The sequence below is a fragment of the Mesocricetus auratus genome, unplaced genomic scaffold (genome assembly GCF_017639785.1).
Source record: "Mesocricetus auratus isolate SY011 unplaced genomic scaffold, BCM_Maur_2.0 Super-Scaffold_4256, whole genome shotgun sequence".
NCBI lineage: Eukaryota > Metazoa > Chordata > Mammalia > Rodentia > Cricetidae > Mesocricetus > Mesocricetus auratus.
Genome location: NW_024429182.1, coordinates 48357781 through 48375380, shown reverse-complemented (window position 1 = coordinate 48375380; position 17600 = coordinate 48357781). Strand labels below are relative to the sequence as shown.

Genomic DNA, 17600 nt, shown 5'->3' with positions numbered 1-17600 from the left:
TACGTAGTATAGGCTGGCATGTTGGACAGGAGAACCAGTCTGAAGGTCAGCATGCTGGGGAGTTCAAAGTGTGGATACTCAAGTTCACAGTTGGGCTACTGGGGAATTATGTTGGCCTTTGAGAGTTGGAGAAGTCAGCCTTTTCTTCCATCAGCACTTTCAATGTATTGGACAAGGCTCACACAATGGAGAGTAATCTGCTTTACTTAAAGTCCACTGATTTAGGTGTTAATCATATCTATTGGCACACTCACAGGATAGCCAGAATACTACCTCACCTCTTGTGCATGGCTAGTCAAGTTGGCATGCAAAAGTAAACATACCAGAAAGATAAGAAGATATAGGGCTCTTCTTCTCTTAGTAATAGAAACAACCTAGAGATAATATAAAGTCACTCATTTACTGGTGAGTTCTGCTTTGATTGGATAGATAGAAATGGAGATGTGGGGTAGGTTTTGATGACTTACCCATTCCCAGAGCTTTCAGTTTTAGCTCCTTTTTGGGGCATGAGTCCCTACCTGCTCTATGTTCAGTGAAGGACCCACAATTAGTAGGAGGAACTAATTAAAGATTAGTTAACCTCTTTCTCCTCTCTAAGGCTATAGGTCTCATTGATAAGTCAGTCTGCATCTTCCCAGAAACATCAAAGTATACATTCTCAAGGAGAAAAGGAACAAATAGCCATGCCCTATAATACCATGGGATTGGAATAGGGTAAGGGAACACCAGTTCTCTCACATTACTATATATGTACCTTGTATTTTTTGTAATATACCAGCCAAATATTTGGATTTTCTGGGTGTAGGATTTTTATTATTTCTTTTATTTTTGAGATTATAATACAGTTACATCACTTTCCCCTTCCCTTTCTTCCCTCTAAGCTCTCCCATCATAAAATCCTCCTTGCTCTCTTTCAAATTCATGGCCTCTTTTTCATTTATTGCTGCTATATGTAAATATGTACATGTATATATGTATGTATACATTCCTAAATACAACCTGCAGTCTGTCTAGTGTTACTTGTGTGTGTTTTCAAGGTTGACCATTTGGTATTGAATAACCAATTGGTGTGCTTTTCTCTGGAGAAGATAATCTCTCCAATTCTCAGCATTCCTCAGTTGCCTCTAGATCTTTGTCTAGGGAGGATGCTTTGTGGGCTTTCTCTCATCCACTTTGACATGACTATTGGAGTCCTTGTTCAGCTCCTGTTTAGACAGTCATGTTGGTGAGACTATGAATGTCTCTTCTGTCGTTAATAGGAGACACAGACTCAGAGCAAACTATCAGATCCTCTGGCTTTTACAGTTTTTCAGCCCCTCTTCTATAATATTCCCTGAACCTTAGGTGTGGGAGTTGTTGTGTAAGATGTATCCATTGTGACTGGGCTCCTTAACTCAACTTTGCATTTTATTGGTTATAGTTTTCTGTACTGGTTCCCATCTGTTGTGAAAAGAAGATTCCTTGATGAGGGGTGAAAACTAAACTTACCTGTGGGTACAAGGACACATGTTTAGAGTGTAGTTAGGGATTAGGCTAGTTTAATAAAGTTGCAATGTACAAGTTCCCCCTCTAAGACCCATGACTTTACTAGTCCTGGGTAGTTGGCTAGATTTCCAGTACCACGCTTAATTTCTTACTTGTTTAGTGGGTTTCAAATGCAATTAGAGAGCTGTTGGTTGCCACCATGGTATTTGCATGCTATGCGGGCCATTCTTGTGACTCATAGGTGTATAGCTAGGCAGGACTGATGGTTGTTCCCTTCTTTTGGTACTTGCATAGAACCTTTTGTTGTTATGAAAGTAGTCTTCATGGAGGAGGCATTAGGTCAATTTTAGCTCATGGCCACTGGGCCTGTGTCCGAAGTGCATGGTGTCTTCATCAATAAGGACTTACCTTAATCCTCTAGGAGGTAACTAAGGGCCATACTGTTAATAGCCTATATGTTTTCAGTGTTCTTGGGACCTGACCAAGAACTCAAAAAAAGTTTCTCATGCCTGGTGTTGGGATTTGTTAGGTAGTCTTTGGCTCTTGGAGGGGGCATTGTCAGTTCAGATGAGAAAATTTAACTTTAACTATATTATATCTACATACAGACTTATATGTATCATAGCTTTTGTTTTTGGGTAAATAGTTATGACTCCTTGTGACACTTTCAGATATCCTTAGTTATTTTATCTTCATTCCTCCTTCTTCTGTATTTAACTCTCTGACCTTTCCTAATTAGAGTTCCCTATCTTGCCCCATTTCTCCAATCAGATCACATGTACCTTGCAATTCCTCTCTCAAATGCCCCTCCCATTTCCTACCTTTTTTACTTTCCTGCTTTCTGTGGTTACTTCAGGATTTGTACCTATATCTGAAGATTTGGAGCTAGGAGCCTCCAATGAACATGTGACATTTGTCTTTATAACTCTGTATTACTTCACTTGATATGATCCTTATTAGTTCCTTTCATGTAACTGAAAAGTTCATGATTTTATTTCTTTACAGCTGAGTAGTATTCCAGTATGTATCACATTTCACTGTCCATTTGTTAGTAGAAGGGAATTTGGATTTCCCTACCTGTTGTGAATAGAGCAGCATTGACCATGGCTGAGCAAGTGTCCATGGAGAAGAATGTCAAGTCCTTTGGGTATATGCCAAGGAGTGGTATAGCTGGATAATATGGTAGATTTATTTTTAGTTTTTGCAAATTTTCCAGACTGATTTCCATAGTGGCTGCACCAGTTTGCAATCCACCAACAGTGAATGAAGATATGAGGGTCCCCTCCAAACCCTCACCCTTGCCTCCAGCATTTCTTTTGTTGACTGTTTTGTTCTTCTTTGCCATTCTGACCTGGGTAAGATGAAATCTCAAAGTTGTTTTAATTTGCATTTCCCTAACTGCTATGGACAATGAACACATTTTTAAGCTCCCTTTCTTTTTTTCTTTCGAGAACTCTCTGTTCAGATCCCAGGCTTAGTTTTTGAATGGGTCATTTGATTTTATGATTCTTTGTTATTGAGTTCTTTATATATTGTGGATATCAATACTTTGTCAGATGTGTAGCTGGCAAACATTCTCTCTCATTCTGTGAGCTTCCTGTTTACCTGGTTGAATCTAGCTTCACAGAAAAATTTTAATTTTTATCAAATCCCACGTGGTCAGTTGTTGTCCTTACATTTTGGGCAAATGGAGTCCTATAAAGGAAGTCCTTTCCTACACCTGAGCCATGTAGAATACTTCCTATTTTTCTTCTGGAAGTTTCAGGTTTCATGTTTAGGTCTTTGATACTTTTGCAGTCAGGTTTTGTGCAAGGTGATAGATATGGATCTAATTTCATTTTTCTGAATGTGGACATAGAGCTTTCTCAGCATTATTTTCTGATGATGCTTTCTTCTTTCCAGCTTATGTTTTTGGTATCATTATCAAATGTTAAGTGTCAGGAGTTATGTGTACTTATGTTTGAGTCTTCAGTTTTGTTTCCTTCATCTACAGGTCTATTTTGGTGTTGGTACCAAATTGTTATTTTTTAATAATATGACTCTGTAATATATCTTAAGTTTTGGAATAGTAATCCATCTCCATCACTGTTCTTTTTGCCCACTATTGTTCTGTTTGTCCAGAATCTTTTGTGGTTACATACGACTTTTAGGATAGTTTTTTTTTCTATTCCTGTGAAGAATGAAATGGGAGTGGGATTTCATGGACTCTTTTGGTAAAATGGTCATTTTTCATAATGTTAGTTACCGATCTGCAGGCATAGGGTGTTTTTCTATTTTCTAGCGTCTTTATCTGTCTCTTCTTTCAGAGCTTTAAAATTTTCATTGTAGAAGTCCTTAACTTTCCCAGCTAGTTTTTCCCCGTAGATATTTTATTTCTCTTGAAGCTATTGTTAATGGGAATGTATCAATGTTCTCTTCCTCTGTATGCTTGATTTGTGCAAGTAGATTCTGCATCCTGCTGAATTGGTTTATCATTTCTGGAATTTTTTGGGATCTCTAATGTATAATATCATGCCATCAGCAAATAGGGATAGTTTTACTTTTTCTTTCCCCATCTGTGTACCTTTAACATCCTTCTTTTGCTTTATTTCTTCAGTTAGTACTTCAAGCACAATATTGAAAATGAGTAGGGACAGTGAACATACCTGTCTTGTTCTTGTCTTGACCTCACTGGGGTTGCTTAAACATTTTCTCCAGTTAAGATGATGTTGACTGTGGGTTTCTCACATGTAGTTTTTATTATGTTCGGTGTATTATCTCTAGGTCTACATTCTCTAGGAATTTGATCATAAAGGCATGTTAGGTTTTTGTCAAGGGCCTTTTCTATGTCCATTGAGATGATCATGTGATTTTTGTCTTTAATTCCACTTCTGTGGTTTATTTATTGACTTGCAGATGTTGAAACATCCCTGCATTTTAGGGATAGAGCCAACTTGATCATGGTGGCTAATCTTTTCGATACATTTGTATACATTTTGTTTATTGGTATTTTATTGTGCATTTTTGAGTGGATGTTTATTAGGGATATTGGCCCTTAGTTTTCTTTTTTTGTTGTCCCTTCCTGGCATTGAGGTGATACTGGCTTTGTAGAAAGAGTTTGGGAGGATTCCTTCTTCTTTTTTTTTTTTTTTGAGTAGTTTAAGAAAGACTGGCTGTAGATCTTTGGGTGTCTTATGTTGGTTTCCCAGCTGTCAGTCTGGGGTCCATGAGCTCCCACTTGCTCAGGTGGGCTGTTTCTGTGTGTTTTGTCAGTATGGTCTTGATCCCTTTGCTCACCACTCTTCTCTCTCTACAACTGGATTCCAGGAGTTTGGATCAGTGCTTACCTGTGAATCTCTGCTTCTGCTTCCATCAGCTGATTGGATGAAGACTCTAGGATAGTATTTAAGGTAGTCATCAATCTCATTATAAGGGAAGAGCAAGTTTTTTAGACCTTGCTTGTTATGGGTCTGTTTAGTTTCTTCACTTATTCTTGGTTTAATTTTGTGGTTTGGTTGAATCTGGAAATTCTTCCATTTCTTTTAGGTTTTCTGCTTAATAGATGATAGGTATTTTTTTTAAACATCTCCTTATATTAGTCTCAATTTCTTTCCCGTTTGTTATAATGTTTCCTGTTTATTCTGATGTTGCTAATTTGGGTTGTTTCTTTCTTTGTTTAGTTGAGTCAAGAGTCTGTCAATCTTGTTATCTTCTCAAGGAAGTAGATCTTAGATTCCTTGATTCTGTATATTGTTTTCTTTGTTTCTGTTTCATTGATTTATGCCCTGATTTCTTATTAATTCTTTTGCTATCATTTGGGTTTGGATTTAGTTTGTTCTTGTTTTTCCAAATTTTTGAGTTGCATTATTAAGTCATTTATTTGTGCTTTTTCTTATTTTTAATGTGGCACTTACGAGGTATAAATTTACCTATTAGGACTGCTTTCAATGTGTCTCAGAGGTTTTGTTGTGTTGTGTTTTTATTTTCATTTAGTTCCAGGACACTTTTTATTTTTTTCTTGATTTCTTATTGGACCCATTATTCATTCAGTAATGAGTTGTTTAATCTCCAGAAGTTTGTGTAGTTATTAGAAATTTGTTTGCTGTCAATTTTAAGTTTTATTGCATTATGGTCAGATAGAACACAAAGAGATTTAAATGTTTTTAATTTTTAAAGATTTGTTTTGTGTCCCAGGATGCAGTCTCTTTTAGAAAATCTTGTATGTACTGCTGAGTAGAATTTGTATTCTCCAGTGTTTGGGTGGAATATTTTATAGGTATGTATGATATCAATTATTTCTGATGTTATTCTATTTATTTCTTGTATAGATGATTTGTTTACTGGAGAAAGTTGATTATTGAAATGACTTTCTACTATTGGATTCATGTTTATTTGTATCTTTAAATCCAGTCATACATTTTTAATGAAAATGGATGCACCAGAGTTTGGTGCAGATATATAAGAAGTAATGTCTTCTTGGTTATTTGTTTTCTTGATTAGAATGAATAGTCCTTTTATCTCTTCTTATTAATTTTAATTTAAAGTGTATTTTGTCAGATACTAAGATAGTGAAGCCTGCTTGCTTCCTGGTCCTTTTTGATTGGAATACTTTCATCCATTTTTTAAAGTGATGTCTATAGATAAAATGTATTTCTTGGAGTCAACAAACAGATGGAGTTGTTTCTTGATCCATTTGGTCAGTCTGTATCTTGAGGCCATTGATATTTAAAGTTTTTATTGAAATGTTTGTTTTAATTGCAGCCATCATGTTGTTGATTCTTGGTGTCATTGTGTTCTCAGAGATACTTGATAATCATGGCTTCATATCTCCTTCAATAGTCTCTATGCTATGCCCATTCTTCTCATAGTCCAAAATAATGCTTCCTGTATTTTCTTTGGGTTTAGCTTATTGGATATAATTTTTAATGACTATTTATGTTATGGACGTTTTTCTTTCTCATTCAGCAATGGCTGCTAGTTTTACTGGGATTATTAGTATAGGCTATATGGCATCGTCTTTTAGGGCTTGGAGTGCCTTGTTTCAGGCTCTTCTGGTTTTCAAACTTTTCATTGAGGAATCAACTGTTATTCTGGTGGGTCTTTTTTATATGTGAGTCATTTTTCTCAGCCCACTTTTTGTTGTTTATATTTATTATTTTAACTATGATGTGCCATGGGGATTTTTCTTTTATGTTCTTGCCTCTTTGATCTTCTATACACTTCCTGTATCTGTATAGGTTTGTATTTCTTTAGTTTGGGGAAATTTTCTATGATCTTGAATTGGAATTCTTCTCCCTCATCTTTGCTTAAAATTTGAAATTTTTTTCCCACAGTGTCACACATTTCTACAGGTCTGGTAGGTTTTGGAGAGAAGATATGGTTTGATATTTCATATTGTTTATATTTTTGTAATGAGATCTGGGCATGAGAACTTCTTATGTTAGTTCTAAGTCTGGTATGGACAGAGAAGGTTGGGACAGTAAAGAGGATGTATAGGGTGGCTTGGGCCTAGAGGTTGAAAATAGCTTGGATGGAATGGAGTCAGGTGGACTTAAGAGACTGGGCTGGTGTGGAGGATGTGCCTCCTGGTCTAAGTCGTGAGTGTTGGAGTGGATCTATATGGGTGGAACGTTTGGATGTGGTGTTGGAGAGACCTGTGGATTGGGGGTGGGCAAATACTGGTAGAGTAGTAGAGATTGGTTGTGGCACAGGTAAGGGTGGCCAGACTCATTCAGGCTATTGGATGTGGGACTCAAGCTAGATCTGGTGGGTTGGGGAGGGTACATGGATGGGAAGTGTCAGGTAGAATCACTGGGTTAGATTCTGGAGAAGGACGTGGGAAATCTGGCTGGGGAGAGAGGTTGGATAGGGGTATTAGTTTTAATGTTGTTGACTTAAACCCAAATGTTGTTCAAGGTCCCATAAATATGGATGGGTATTATGAATAGGTACAGTGTTCTAAATTTGAAGAGAACTGAAAGAGATAGCATTGCTTTACTGTATTATCCCCCCTGGGGCTGAGTGTAGGGAGGGGACTGTGTTGACAACACAAGACCCCAGAGTCTATGCAGCTTCTTCTGACTTTGAATTTGAGATTACTACCTGACCTTTTTTTTGTCATTTACAAAAATTGTTTTAAACCATTTTAAAAGAAGGGTTACCAGCAAAGGCAGAAAACAAATCTCTTCAAAAACTGTAACCTCAACATGTATTTCCTAAGAGCCTGGGTAGGCTGAGAGAATGTTGGGAAGTATTTGAGAATGGTGTGTGAATACATGCTCTGTGTGTCTAGTTAGCTCTGGTCCAATTGTGTTCACTTCAAAACACATTTACCTGTATTTTGAACCTCAAGGAGCTCCTTATAAATGGCATCAATTCTTCTCCATGTTTTTACTAGTAAAAAGTAACACTATTTATTAACCAAACTAATGCTTAGTGCTTACCCCCATTGCCTTTATCTCTCCTTTTAAGACATAAACTTTTACTATTTTATTTCTTGGCATTTTATTTCGTGGCATTTTGAATTAGATATGTCATAAAAATTATAGAAGACGAATGGGCTCCTTTCCTGTAAAGAGATACAGAGAGAAAAGTAATTCTAATTATTTTTGAAGAAGGTATTTAAAATGGAAATCCCTGTTTGACTATCATAGAATTACTTAAGAATAACTTTATTTTTAAAAACATAAATCAAGTGACATTGGTTTTTATTATGTTGTTAATTATTTTCTGGAAAAAAACAAAACAAGTGCTACCTCTCATATTATTCCTTCACATGGTCTTTAATGAGATACAGCAGATACTTCAAAAATGAAAAAAAATTCTACAGATTCAATTATAATCACCACCAAAATTCCAAGACAAGGCAATTCTTCAAAGAACTTGAAAAGACAATTTTCAGCTTCATATGGAAACATAAAATACACAGAATAGCTAAAATAATGCTGAATAATAAAAATACAGCTGGAGCTATCACCATTCCTTATCTCAAATTGTGCTACAGAGCTACAGGAAAAAACAGCATGACATTGGCACAAAAACAGACATACTGATCAGTAGAATAAAACTGAAGATCCAGAAATAAGTCTGCACACCTGTGGACACCTGATTTTTTTTGATAAAAACAAGAAATACACAATGGTAAAAAAGACAGCATCTTCAACAAATGGTGGCTGGTCATACTGAATAGCTGCATGTAAAAGAATGCAAATAGATCCATACTTATCACCCTGCACAAAACTCAACTCCAAATGGATCAAAGACCTCAACATAAAATTAGATACACTGAACCTAACAGAATAGTAAAAAGTGGGTAATAGTCTTGAAAGTATTCACATAGAGAAAGACCTTCTGAACACTGATAGCACAGGCACTTAAATCAGCACTTAATAAATTGGACTTAATGGAACCAAAAGCCTCTGTAAGACAAAGAACAAAGACCACAGCTGACAAAATGGGAAAAATTTTTACCAATTACATATCTGATAGAAGATACATAAAATACATAAAAACTAAAAATCAAACAAAAAACTGAATATGAAGAAAATAAATATTACAACTAAAAAGTGGGGTACAGATCTAAACAGAGATTTCTCAAAAGAGGAACTCAAATGACTGAGAAACAAAGAAATGTTCAGTATCCTTACTCATCAGTGAAATGCAAATCAAAACTAAGATGGCTAAGATCAATAAAACAAATAACAAACAGCTCATGGTGATGAAGATGTGGAGTAGAGGAATACTCATACATTGCTGGTGGGAGTGCAAACTTGTCCAGCCACTATGGAATATCAGTGAAGCAGTTCCTCAGAAAGATGGGAATCAATCTACCTCAGCTATACTATTTGGGCATATTCCCAAAGGAGGCTTCATTTTACTATACTTGCTCAACAATTCACTGATGCTCTACTCATAATAGCCAGAAATGAGAAATAACCTATATGTCTTTCAATGGATGAATGGATAAAGGAAATGTGATACATTTATACAATGAATATTACTCAACTGTTAAAAGATGAAATAATGAAATTCACAGGTAAATGGATAGAACTAGGAAAAAGTAGTCATCTTGTGTGAGGTAACCCAGACCCCAGAAAGACAAATATGCTATGTATCTGCTTATATGTGGATGTTAAGTCTTTGATAAACAAGCTATAGTCCATATAACCACAGAGGTTTGGCATACAGAAGGAACTGGGAGGGAGAGATGGGTCTTCCTAGGAAGGGGAAACAAAATAAATAATTTTGGTGATTAGGGAAGGCTGTAATGGAATGATCAAATATGGAGAAAGAGGAAAAAAGGTTGTGGGGGATGGAATATGGGAAGGAACAGCTAAAACTAACAGCTGTTTGAGGGATGGTATATAAGTCTAATACAATAGAGGTTTCCTAAAACATATGCATATATGATGGCAATTTTAAATGAAATCACCAAATAATGGGGGAGACAGAGCCCAGTTAGACATCACTCATCATCAAATGAAGCTTCCAATACTAGGAATGGATTACATATAATTGAGTTGTTGGCTTTGTTGGAATAGGTATGGCCTTGTTAGAGGAAGTGTGTCATTGTGGAGGTGGGCTTTGAGGTTTCATATATGTTCAAGTATTATAGATCACTTCCTGTTGCCTGTGCAAGATATAGAACTCTCAGGGACCTCTCCAGCACCATGTCTGCCTGCATGCCACCATATCCCACCATGTTGATAATGAACTAAACCTCTGAAACTGTAAGCCACCCCAGTTAAATGTTTTCCTTTATAAGAGTTGTCATGGTCATGGTTTCTCTTCACAACAATATAAACCTTAACTAAGACAGATGTCGGTACCAGGAGTGGTGTATTGCTGTAATAGGCTGGACGATGTTTTTTTTGGGGGGGGGAGTAATATGGACTCTGGGTTAGGAAAGCAGTGGAATGCTTTAAGTGCTGCTTAATGGGTCATATTAGTAGAAGACAGAGGTGTTAAGAGTTATTTGAACTGTGAGGCCTGACTCAAGAGAAGAATATTAATAAGTGGCCTAGAGGTTGTTCTTGTGATATTTTGGTGAATAATGTGGCTATTTTTGCCCTTGTTTGAAGAGTCTGCCTTATGTTGAAGTGAAGAGATTTGGATTAATTCACTGGCAGAGGAAATCTTGAAACAGTCTAGTATTGACTCTTGTCATGTGATTATTACTGGTCATTTGTATATAGATTTATAATGAAAAGGAGCAAGCTGAGCAAGGAAAAACACAAAATGTACAGTTTTAGGAGAAAAAGCGTACCAGAAAGTGGAATGGACATAAGGCCTATGTTCAAGGAGATTAAGTAGATTAATAAACTAAGACTGAAATTATACTGACATTCTTGTCACCAGTCATTATGGGATGGAACTTGACATCCTCAGTAAAATAAGGAAAATTTAAATTCTTATAAATTAATATAAATAGGCTAAATTAATAAATAACAATTACAAAGATATTACAAGGCAAATGACAGTGGAAATCATTATTCTTATGTTCAGTAAAAGTACTTCTAAGAAGGTTACATAGAAACAAAAACTTACATAATTCCTAAATCATTTTCTAGCCATTTCTGATCAGTTTTGGGTTCACCACGATGTCATATTTTTTATGTGTTTGACTGCAGAATTTAAGCACATTGCATGTGACACATCCCTGGAGCTCTATAGTGCATGGTGTCTAAGTTTCTTTGGGTTCCTGATGTTCATAACAACCCATTAGGACTAGCTTTTGGTTCAGGGTATCTGAGGTGACAGCTCTTAGCACATGGGCTCCAGCCATTCATTGGCTTAACATTAACAAAGAGAGGAATTAAGGTATGTCTTGTTCATAGAGGGAGGCTGGAGTAGATGGAGCCACTATGGTGTTGGAAACTCAGTAACTTTCATCCAATTTGGATGGTATGTATGGAATGGTAATGTTTAAAATCCAGGCTGTATGAATATATGTATCTGACGGTGGGGTGGAGTGGGGTGGGACCCTGGCGATGTAGCCTCCTAGGTTCATAAGGACACTCTATGGTTGTTGAATATGTTAGGTGTGATTATAAACAATAGTTTCGACCTAGAACTCAAATCTGGTGGATCACATAACCTGGATGTTTTGGTTTGTGATGGTGTGCATACAATACGGGCAACCTTCCCACTGGCGTTCACTTACGTAGAAGATTCTCCCAGGTGAAGCTGGACAAGCCACCTAGACGTCTGAATCTCGCCCAAATACATAGATGAGCTTGGATGTCTCAACTCAACTACTGTTACCAAAAACACATTCTTAGCATGGGATAACTCAGATGAGAGTTCAGGGAAATCCTCGCCTTCAGTGTGACCCGTCTCAGACTTAATGGCAGATGGGCCAAGGCTCCCACTCTCACATCATGCCCTGAGCCCAGGGCCAGGGGCGTGGTCTGATGGGCAGTGCCCTCTGTTGGGGGGATTGTAGCCTCGCAGCCAGCGGAGCGGAGCCCGGTGGGCGCTGCTACCTGGATGGTACCCCTTCATTCCCCACTCGCGAGGGTCTAAAGCTGCGGTTGTGGTTAAGAGCGTGGTTACCAAGGGCACTGCGCGAGAAGCCCACGTGGGTACCGGGACAGTGGCAGTGACATGCAGCAGCCCCACTGATCGCACAGTTCATCTGAGGATAAAGGGAGAAGCTGCCAAAAGCACAGCTCTCCTGGCAGTGTCAGCATCTTATTCTGTCCTTATTCCCAGGCACAGCACAGCCTCGTTGGGGTTCTGTGTTAGCCCCTACCACTGAGTGGTGGCGACCCAGTGCTGGTCTGAGAACCCTCTCGTTGAAGAAGCACACACCTATCACTACATTGGAGAAAATTAATTTCCCCTTGCAGCAGGTATCAATTGTAAATAGCTTCTTTGTTAGGGGTGGGACTTTGTGCCCACTTCCCCTCTGGGATTTTGGTCTGGTTTGAATTTGTGCATGCTTGAGTTGATTAACACAAAATGGATTCCATGTTTTCCTGTGTGTGTGTGTGTGTGTGTGTGTGTGTGTGTGTGTGTTGTTATGGCTTGGTGGTTTTAGTCTTTGATTTCTTTTTCTTCTTTTGAGAGTGAAAAACAATATGAGGTTGGGTGGGTAGGGAGGTGGGGAAGATCTGGGAGGACTTCAGGGAGGGGGAAGGATGTGATCAAAATATAGTGTACGAAAAGCAAAAAAAAAAAAAAAAAAGAGCACAGGGACATAAGATCTGCAAGCAATTAGGACATTCACCTTCCCGGGGCATGAGCCCCTGACTGGCTACCCAATACTAGGTGGGTAGACCTAGAAACATACATGTAGGCAACACTGAAGGAATTCAGCAGACTGTATTTGTAAATTTATTCATTTATACAGGAGAGTTCTGATGTGGGGGGTGAGGACATAGGAGGAGTAGGGAAATCATGTAATTATATTTATTTTAAATAAAAATTACTTCAGAAAACTCCCAGACACCAAAAATCTGGATGTGGTAAACACAACCTTGTGAGGAGTATTCTCCATTTAACTTTTCTGTCACTTAGTCTCTTCTTCCACAGAATGGTTACTTCACAAATTTGTGCTACAGCAGTTTGAAGATCAAAATTATTTTACATTCCCACATTACCTATGTCCCTCACAGGGAGCTTCCTATTTGGTGCTCAGCCATATATGATAGGAACAAGTGACTCTTATTTCTAATAGACTTATGGATAGCAGTTGGTAATAATGGTTTTTGGTACATGGGAAATTGATACATTTTAATAGTATTTTAAATTTATTATTTGAAAATTTCATACACATATACAGTGTATCTTGATTTTATCAATTCTCCCTCCCCTCTCCAACTCATTTGAGGGTCTCCAACATATCTTCCTCCAAACTTCATTATCCCTCCCCTGTATAACACTGAGTCTAATAAGTGCTTTCTAAGCTCATAAGTATAGGACTATTTACTATGGAAAGAGCAACCTACCAGTGTCACATTCCCAAAGAAAAATGACTGTCCTGACCCCCAGTCACCACCAACTGTCAATAATTCCTCACCTAGGGGCAAGGCCCTAGGAAGGCCTCCAAATCCATGCTGGAACTTTTACTGGCTTCCTCTTATACAGGCCTTGTGTGGGTAACTATAGATGTTGTGAGCTTGTGTAACAGCCACGTGAGTTTTTGTAATAGCCACATCATGTCTGTAAGATAGTGTGTTGAAGTTTTTACCTCTACCTTCTGGCTCTTACAGTCTTTCTGTCCTCTATTCTGCTAGGTTTGCTGAGTTTTGGATGGGGAGGTTGATATGGATGACCCATATATAGATGAACACCCACAGTCCCTTATTCTCAGCACTTTAGCTATGGGTCTCTGCCTTAATTTTTACTTACTGCAAAAAGAAGCTTCTCCAACCAAGGTTGAAAGCAGTACAGATTTATGGGCATAAATACAAATAATTAGAATGCAGTTTGACAACATGAGCATTTAGCAAAATAACAACAGTAGACTCCCTCTTATAACCTAACAATTCAATGCATTTTCATTGAGGACTTGTATGTGCCAGGTACTGGCCTCAAACAACAGTGAAGAAAACAAGTGGTATACATCTTTTGGGGACTTTATTATAGGGAAATCAACAATAAACAAGACTCACAAGAAAATGTTATATCAGAATTAGTGAACACCAAGCAGAAAATAAAGAGACCTCAGTAGAGAGAGGGGTGTGTGGTAGTGGGAAGTGTACAGAAGAGCCTCACTGAAAGAAGGGTGTGTGATCAAAGGCATAAAGAATTCAACAGAGAACCCTGAGGAAACCTGGGGCAAGCAGAAGGCAGATATCAGGTCTCTCTCACAAGAGGTCAGTCTCCCAAGGTATTCCAGGAAGAGGCCTGTGTGTGGAGTGAGGATAGGGAAGCAGGGAGATGATGAGGCAAGTTTGAAGCCATGTTAGCATTTTGGATTTACTGAGAGTCTGTGAACACACAGAAACATGTATGATGAATCTCATTTAACCCCCCACCTAACCTGAAAATTATAATTTGAAACTTTGTTTTATCACCTCATCCTTCATTAAGTATCCTCCGGACCAGGCAGTATATCATTTCCAGTGATATTTGACATATGTTCTAACAGGTAAGAGAAGGGATCACTGAGAATGAGGGGACAGACATATTATCTTTTGGGTGTGGCAGGGCAGCCACACACATGGACTCACAGCTTTTGTCATGGCATGTACAAAACTTGTGCAAGCCCAAAACAGACCAAATTTTAGCATGGCGGGGAGATTTACAATCCTACTCCTAGTCATGGAACTACTGGCAACTGTTAGCTGCTGGCAGAGAGAAAGAAAGTTTTCTCTAAGAGTGTAGCCCTTAGTAGGTTGACAACTCTCCAGTGGAAAACCACACATCCAAGAATGCATATTTGGGCAGCATAAACTGGTCCTAAAGGATTAAAAATAAATACAACACAAAACGGAGTGGATAGGAAAGGGGTAAGTTGGGGAAGAAGTGGAAAAGAGGGTGAATATTAAAACACATTGTATAAAAACTCTCAAATAACTAATAATAAAATAAAGGGAAACAACAACAAGAAGAAAGTAGTAGTAGGGGTGGAAAGGGCCCAGTGTGAGCTCCCTATACGTTGCAGGGCTCTCTGACAGGCAGCTAAAGACTGAGGACCAAGAGTGGACAGCTGACAGCTGTCAGTGTAGCATAGTATCTGCAAAAGACACAAATCCCTGCCAAATGAAAACTCTGGCTTAACAGCTGGAGTCCGGAGTATGAACAAGCTGGAAAGAGCAGGCAGAAGCTGACTGTAACCACTGGGAATAGCCAGGAGTTAGATGACTTTCTATTTGGTTGAAAGGCAAATCAAAGCCTTCACATTCTTCCATCATCTCTCTCCAGGATGTATATTCATATTCCACCCATTACTTCCTTGTTCACCAAGAGTTGGCAGTGTCTGCATTTCTACGTAATTTTGTTCTTTTCCTTCCATGGCTTATGAACTTTATTTTGTCTAATAGTCCTTTATTGTCGAAGTATTCCAATCTCCCCCTCTCCCTCCATCTCCTCTCTCCTCGGTTTCTATGAAGTAACCAGCTTTGCTCTGCCATACTCTCTTCATTGTGGTGCTGTTTTACCACAGCCCCAAAAGAGATAGAGTCAGCTAAATGTGGATGCAGTATTGGAAAGTGGGAGCCCAAACAAGCTTTTCTTTTTTTAGAAGTCATTTTCCTCAGGTGTTTTGTCACAGAAAATAGAAAGATGACCAGTGCAAAAGGTATTCAAAGACACAGAGGAATATTGCTGGAAAGACTTTATCTAAAATGCATAAAGTTTAAGTACAATGAGTCAAAGAGAAAAGCTGTTGGAGAAAGAATAAAATATTGCAGAAAATGGAGTTTCTAGTTAAAGAGTTCTGGTGGACATTCATTTATGTGGTCTCAGTTACATAAAGATATATATATATATATATAATAGTACTATAAATTCCACACTATAGATAAATTATGCATCATTTAACAATAGCTAGTTAGGCAGATGTTTAGAGCTAGTCTGCTTCACATGATGAGACGGCTTATCCATCTTTTCATTATGGAATTGCTTTGAGTCAGCATTACTTCATCTCATTAGCTATAGAATCCATGCTAGAAAATCCATGCTCTTTCATGAGATTTCTTGGGATTAACAGTACCCTTTAACTCAGGCTTACCAGATTCAACCCCGGATTAATTTATGTCAATGAAATAAATTCATGCTGAATTTCCCACACAGAAAGACAAAGATATTCATTGCTATCATTTTTTAATTAATGAAATGGAGGAGAGGAAATACTGAGACAGACAATAAAATTCCATTTCTGAGCGGTCCCTTGAATTAAATGAAGTCCTCCACTCATCATTGCACTTTTCTCCTTGACTCAGGCCATGATACTTCTTTTAGCATGTAGGAAAAGGTTTGTTTTCTTCTAGGAACCTGAGGTAACGTGGATGGTAGGAAATTGCTCATTAATGAGATCTAAGAACTATACAATTTCAGTAGCACTTTTAAGGAAAGCGAAGGGGAAATAATCATATTACTGAGAGTCTTAAATAAACAAGGTCATGAGCTTTTTTTCCTCTTTTGTGTTGGCCTGGAACTCATAGCCTTGTACACGCTAGCAAGGGATGCACATGAGATATACTCCTCAACCAAACCATGCTGGTTTTTAAAATCCTTATTATTTTTTAAATCATTTTCTTCTCCTTTTCCTCCTGCTATTTGCTTCCCTTCCTCCCTTTTCCTTTCCTATATATTCTGCTCCTCTCCATTGAAATGTTATTAGTATGAATAGAAAACCATTTCAGTTTATGTTCTTTCTCTTGTCCCTTTGTTCAAAGAATTGTATTTTTCACTTTTAAGTAAAGCCACCTGTGCCCTATACATGCTTCTGCAGCAGCCAGAGGAGAGTTGTTGGATTCCCTGGAACTGGATATGGATGATTGTGGGTTCTGGGAATCAAACCTGAATCCTTTACAAGAGCATTAAGTGCTCTTAACCACTGAGTCCTTACTTCAGCCCCAGGCACACGTTTTTAAAGGCTATGAGTGCTATGTTTTAGATGAATTTCAACCACATATTTCACTACATTAGCTGAGGAAAATTTATTGAAAGGCAAATAGTGATTGAGATAGAAGTACCCTCAGGGGTAGCTTCTGAGGCAAGATAAAGTGAAAAATCTAAGAAGAAATGTATCTGATAATGTCTTCTCCCCTTTTAAGTTTATCACATTACTTTCAGACAGAGATTCCTTAAGGAATTCCATCGACAAATTAAGATGGTACACTGAACAAGTGCATTCATGGAGTAAGAATCAAGCGATGAAACTGGGGCACAAGTTTGTGCAGGTGGATGGTGGGAACTATGGCCAATCAAACAGTGCTGAAGATAAAACCCAGCACCAGTGTTTCTATCACTGCCCTCTAACCCGAGCTACCCACCCCCACTTCTTTTTATGTGTTTCTTCTAGTTATCAAATAGAGAGTTTCGCTAATGCTGCAGAAATTCTCTAACGTTGAGCTATATCCTCAGCCACACTTACTTCATATAAGGTAATTTATGTAGCTTCAATTATAGAAAGCGCTGTTTAGTGCAGAATAGTATCGCAAAAATGTTTTCACCTACCTCTA

General features: G+C 38.0%; 1 protein-coding gene across 2 annotated transcripts in view; it reads right to left on the bottom strand.

Annotated features, from left to right (window-relative positions):
• Positions 1-7956: 7956 nt before the first annotated feature.
• The window catches only part of LOC121140872 (membrane-spanning 4-domains subfamily A member 12-like), a 33227-nt gene continuing 23583 nt past the window's right edge, over positions 7957-17600 (bottom strand). Inside the window, exon 8 of one of the 2 annotated variants that reach the window (XM_040747386.1) lies at positions 7957-8032. In XM_040747386.1, the coding sequence (XP_040603320.1) occupies positions 8007-8032 (26 nt within the window). In that variant the 3' untranslated portion in view covers positions 7957-8006. Of the gene's footprint in view, positions 8033-15968; positions 16408-17600 lie in introns of those variants that run through there. The other variant, XM_040747394.1, reaches the window with a different exon arrangement.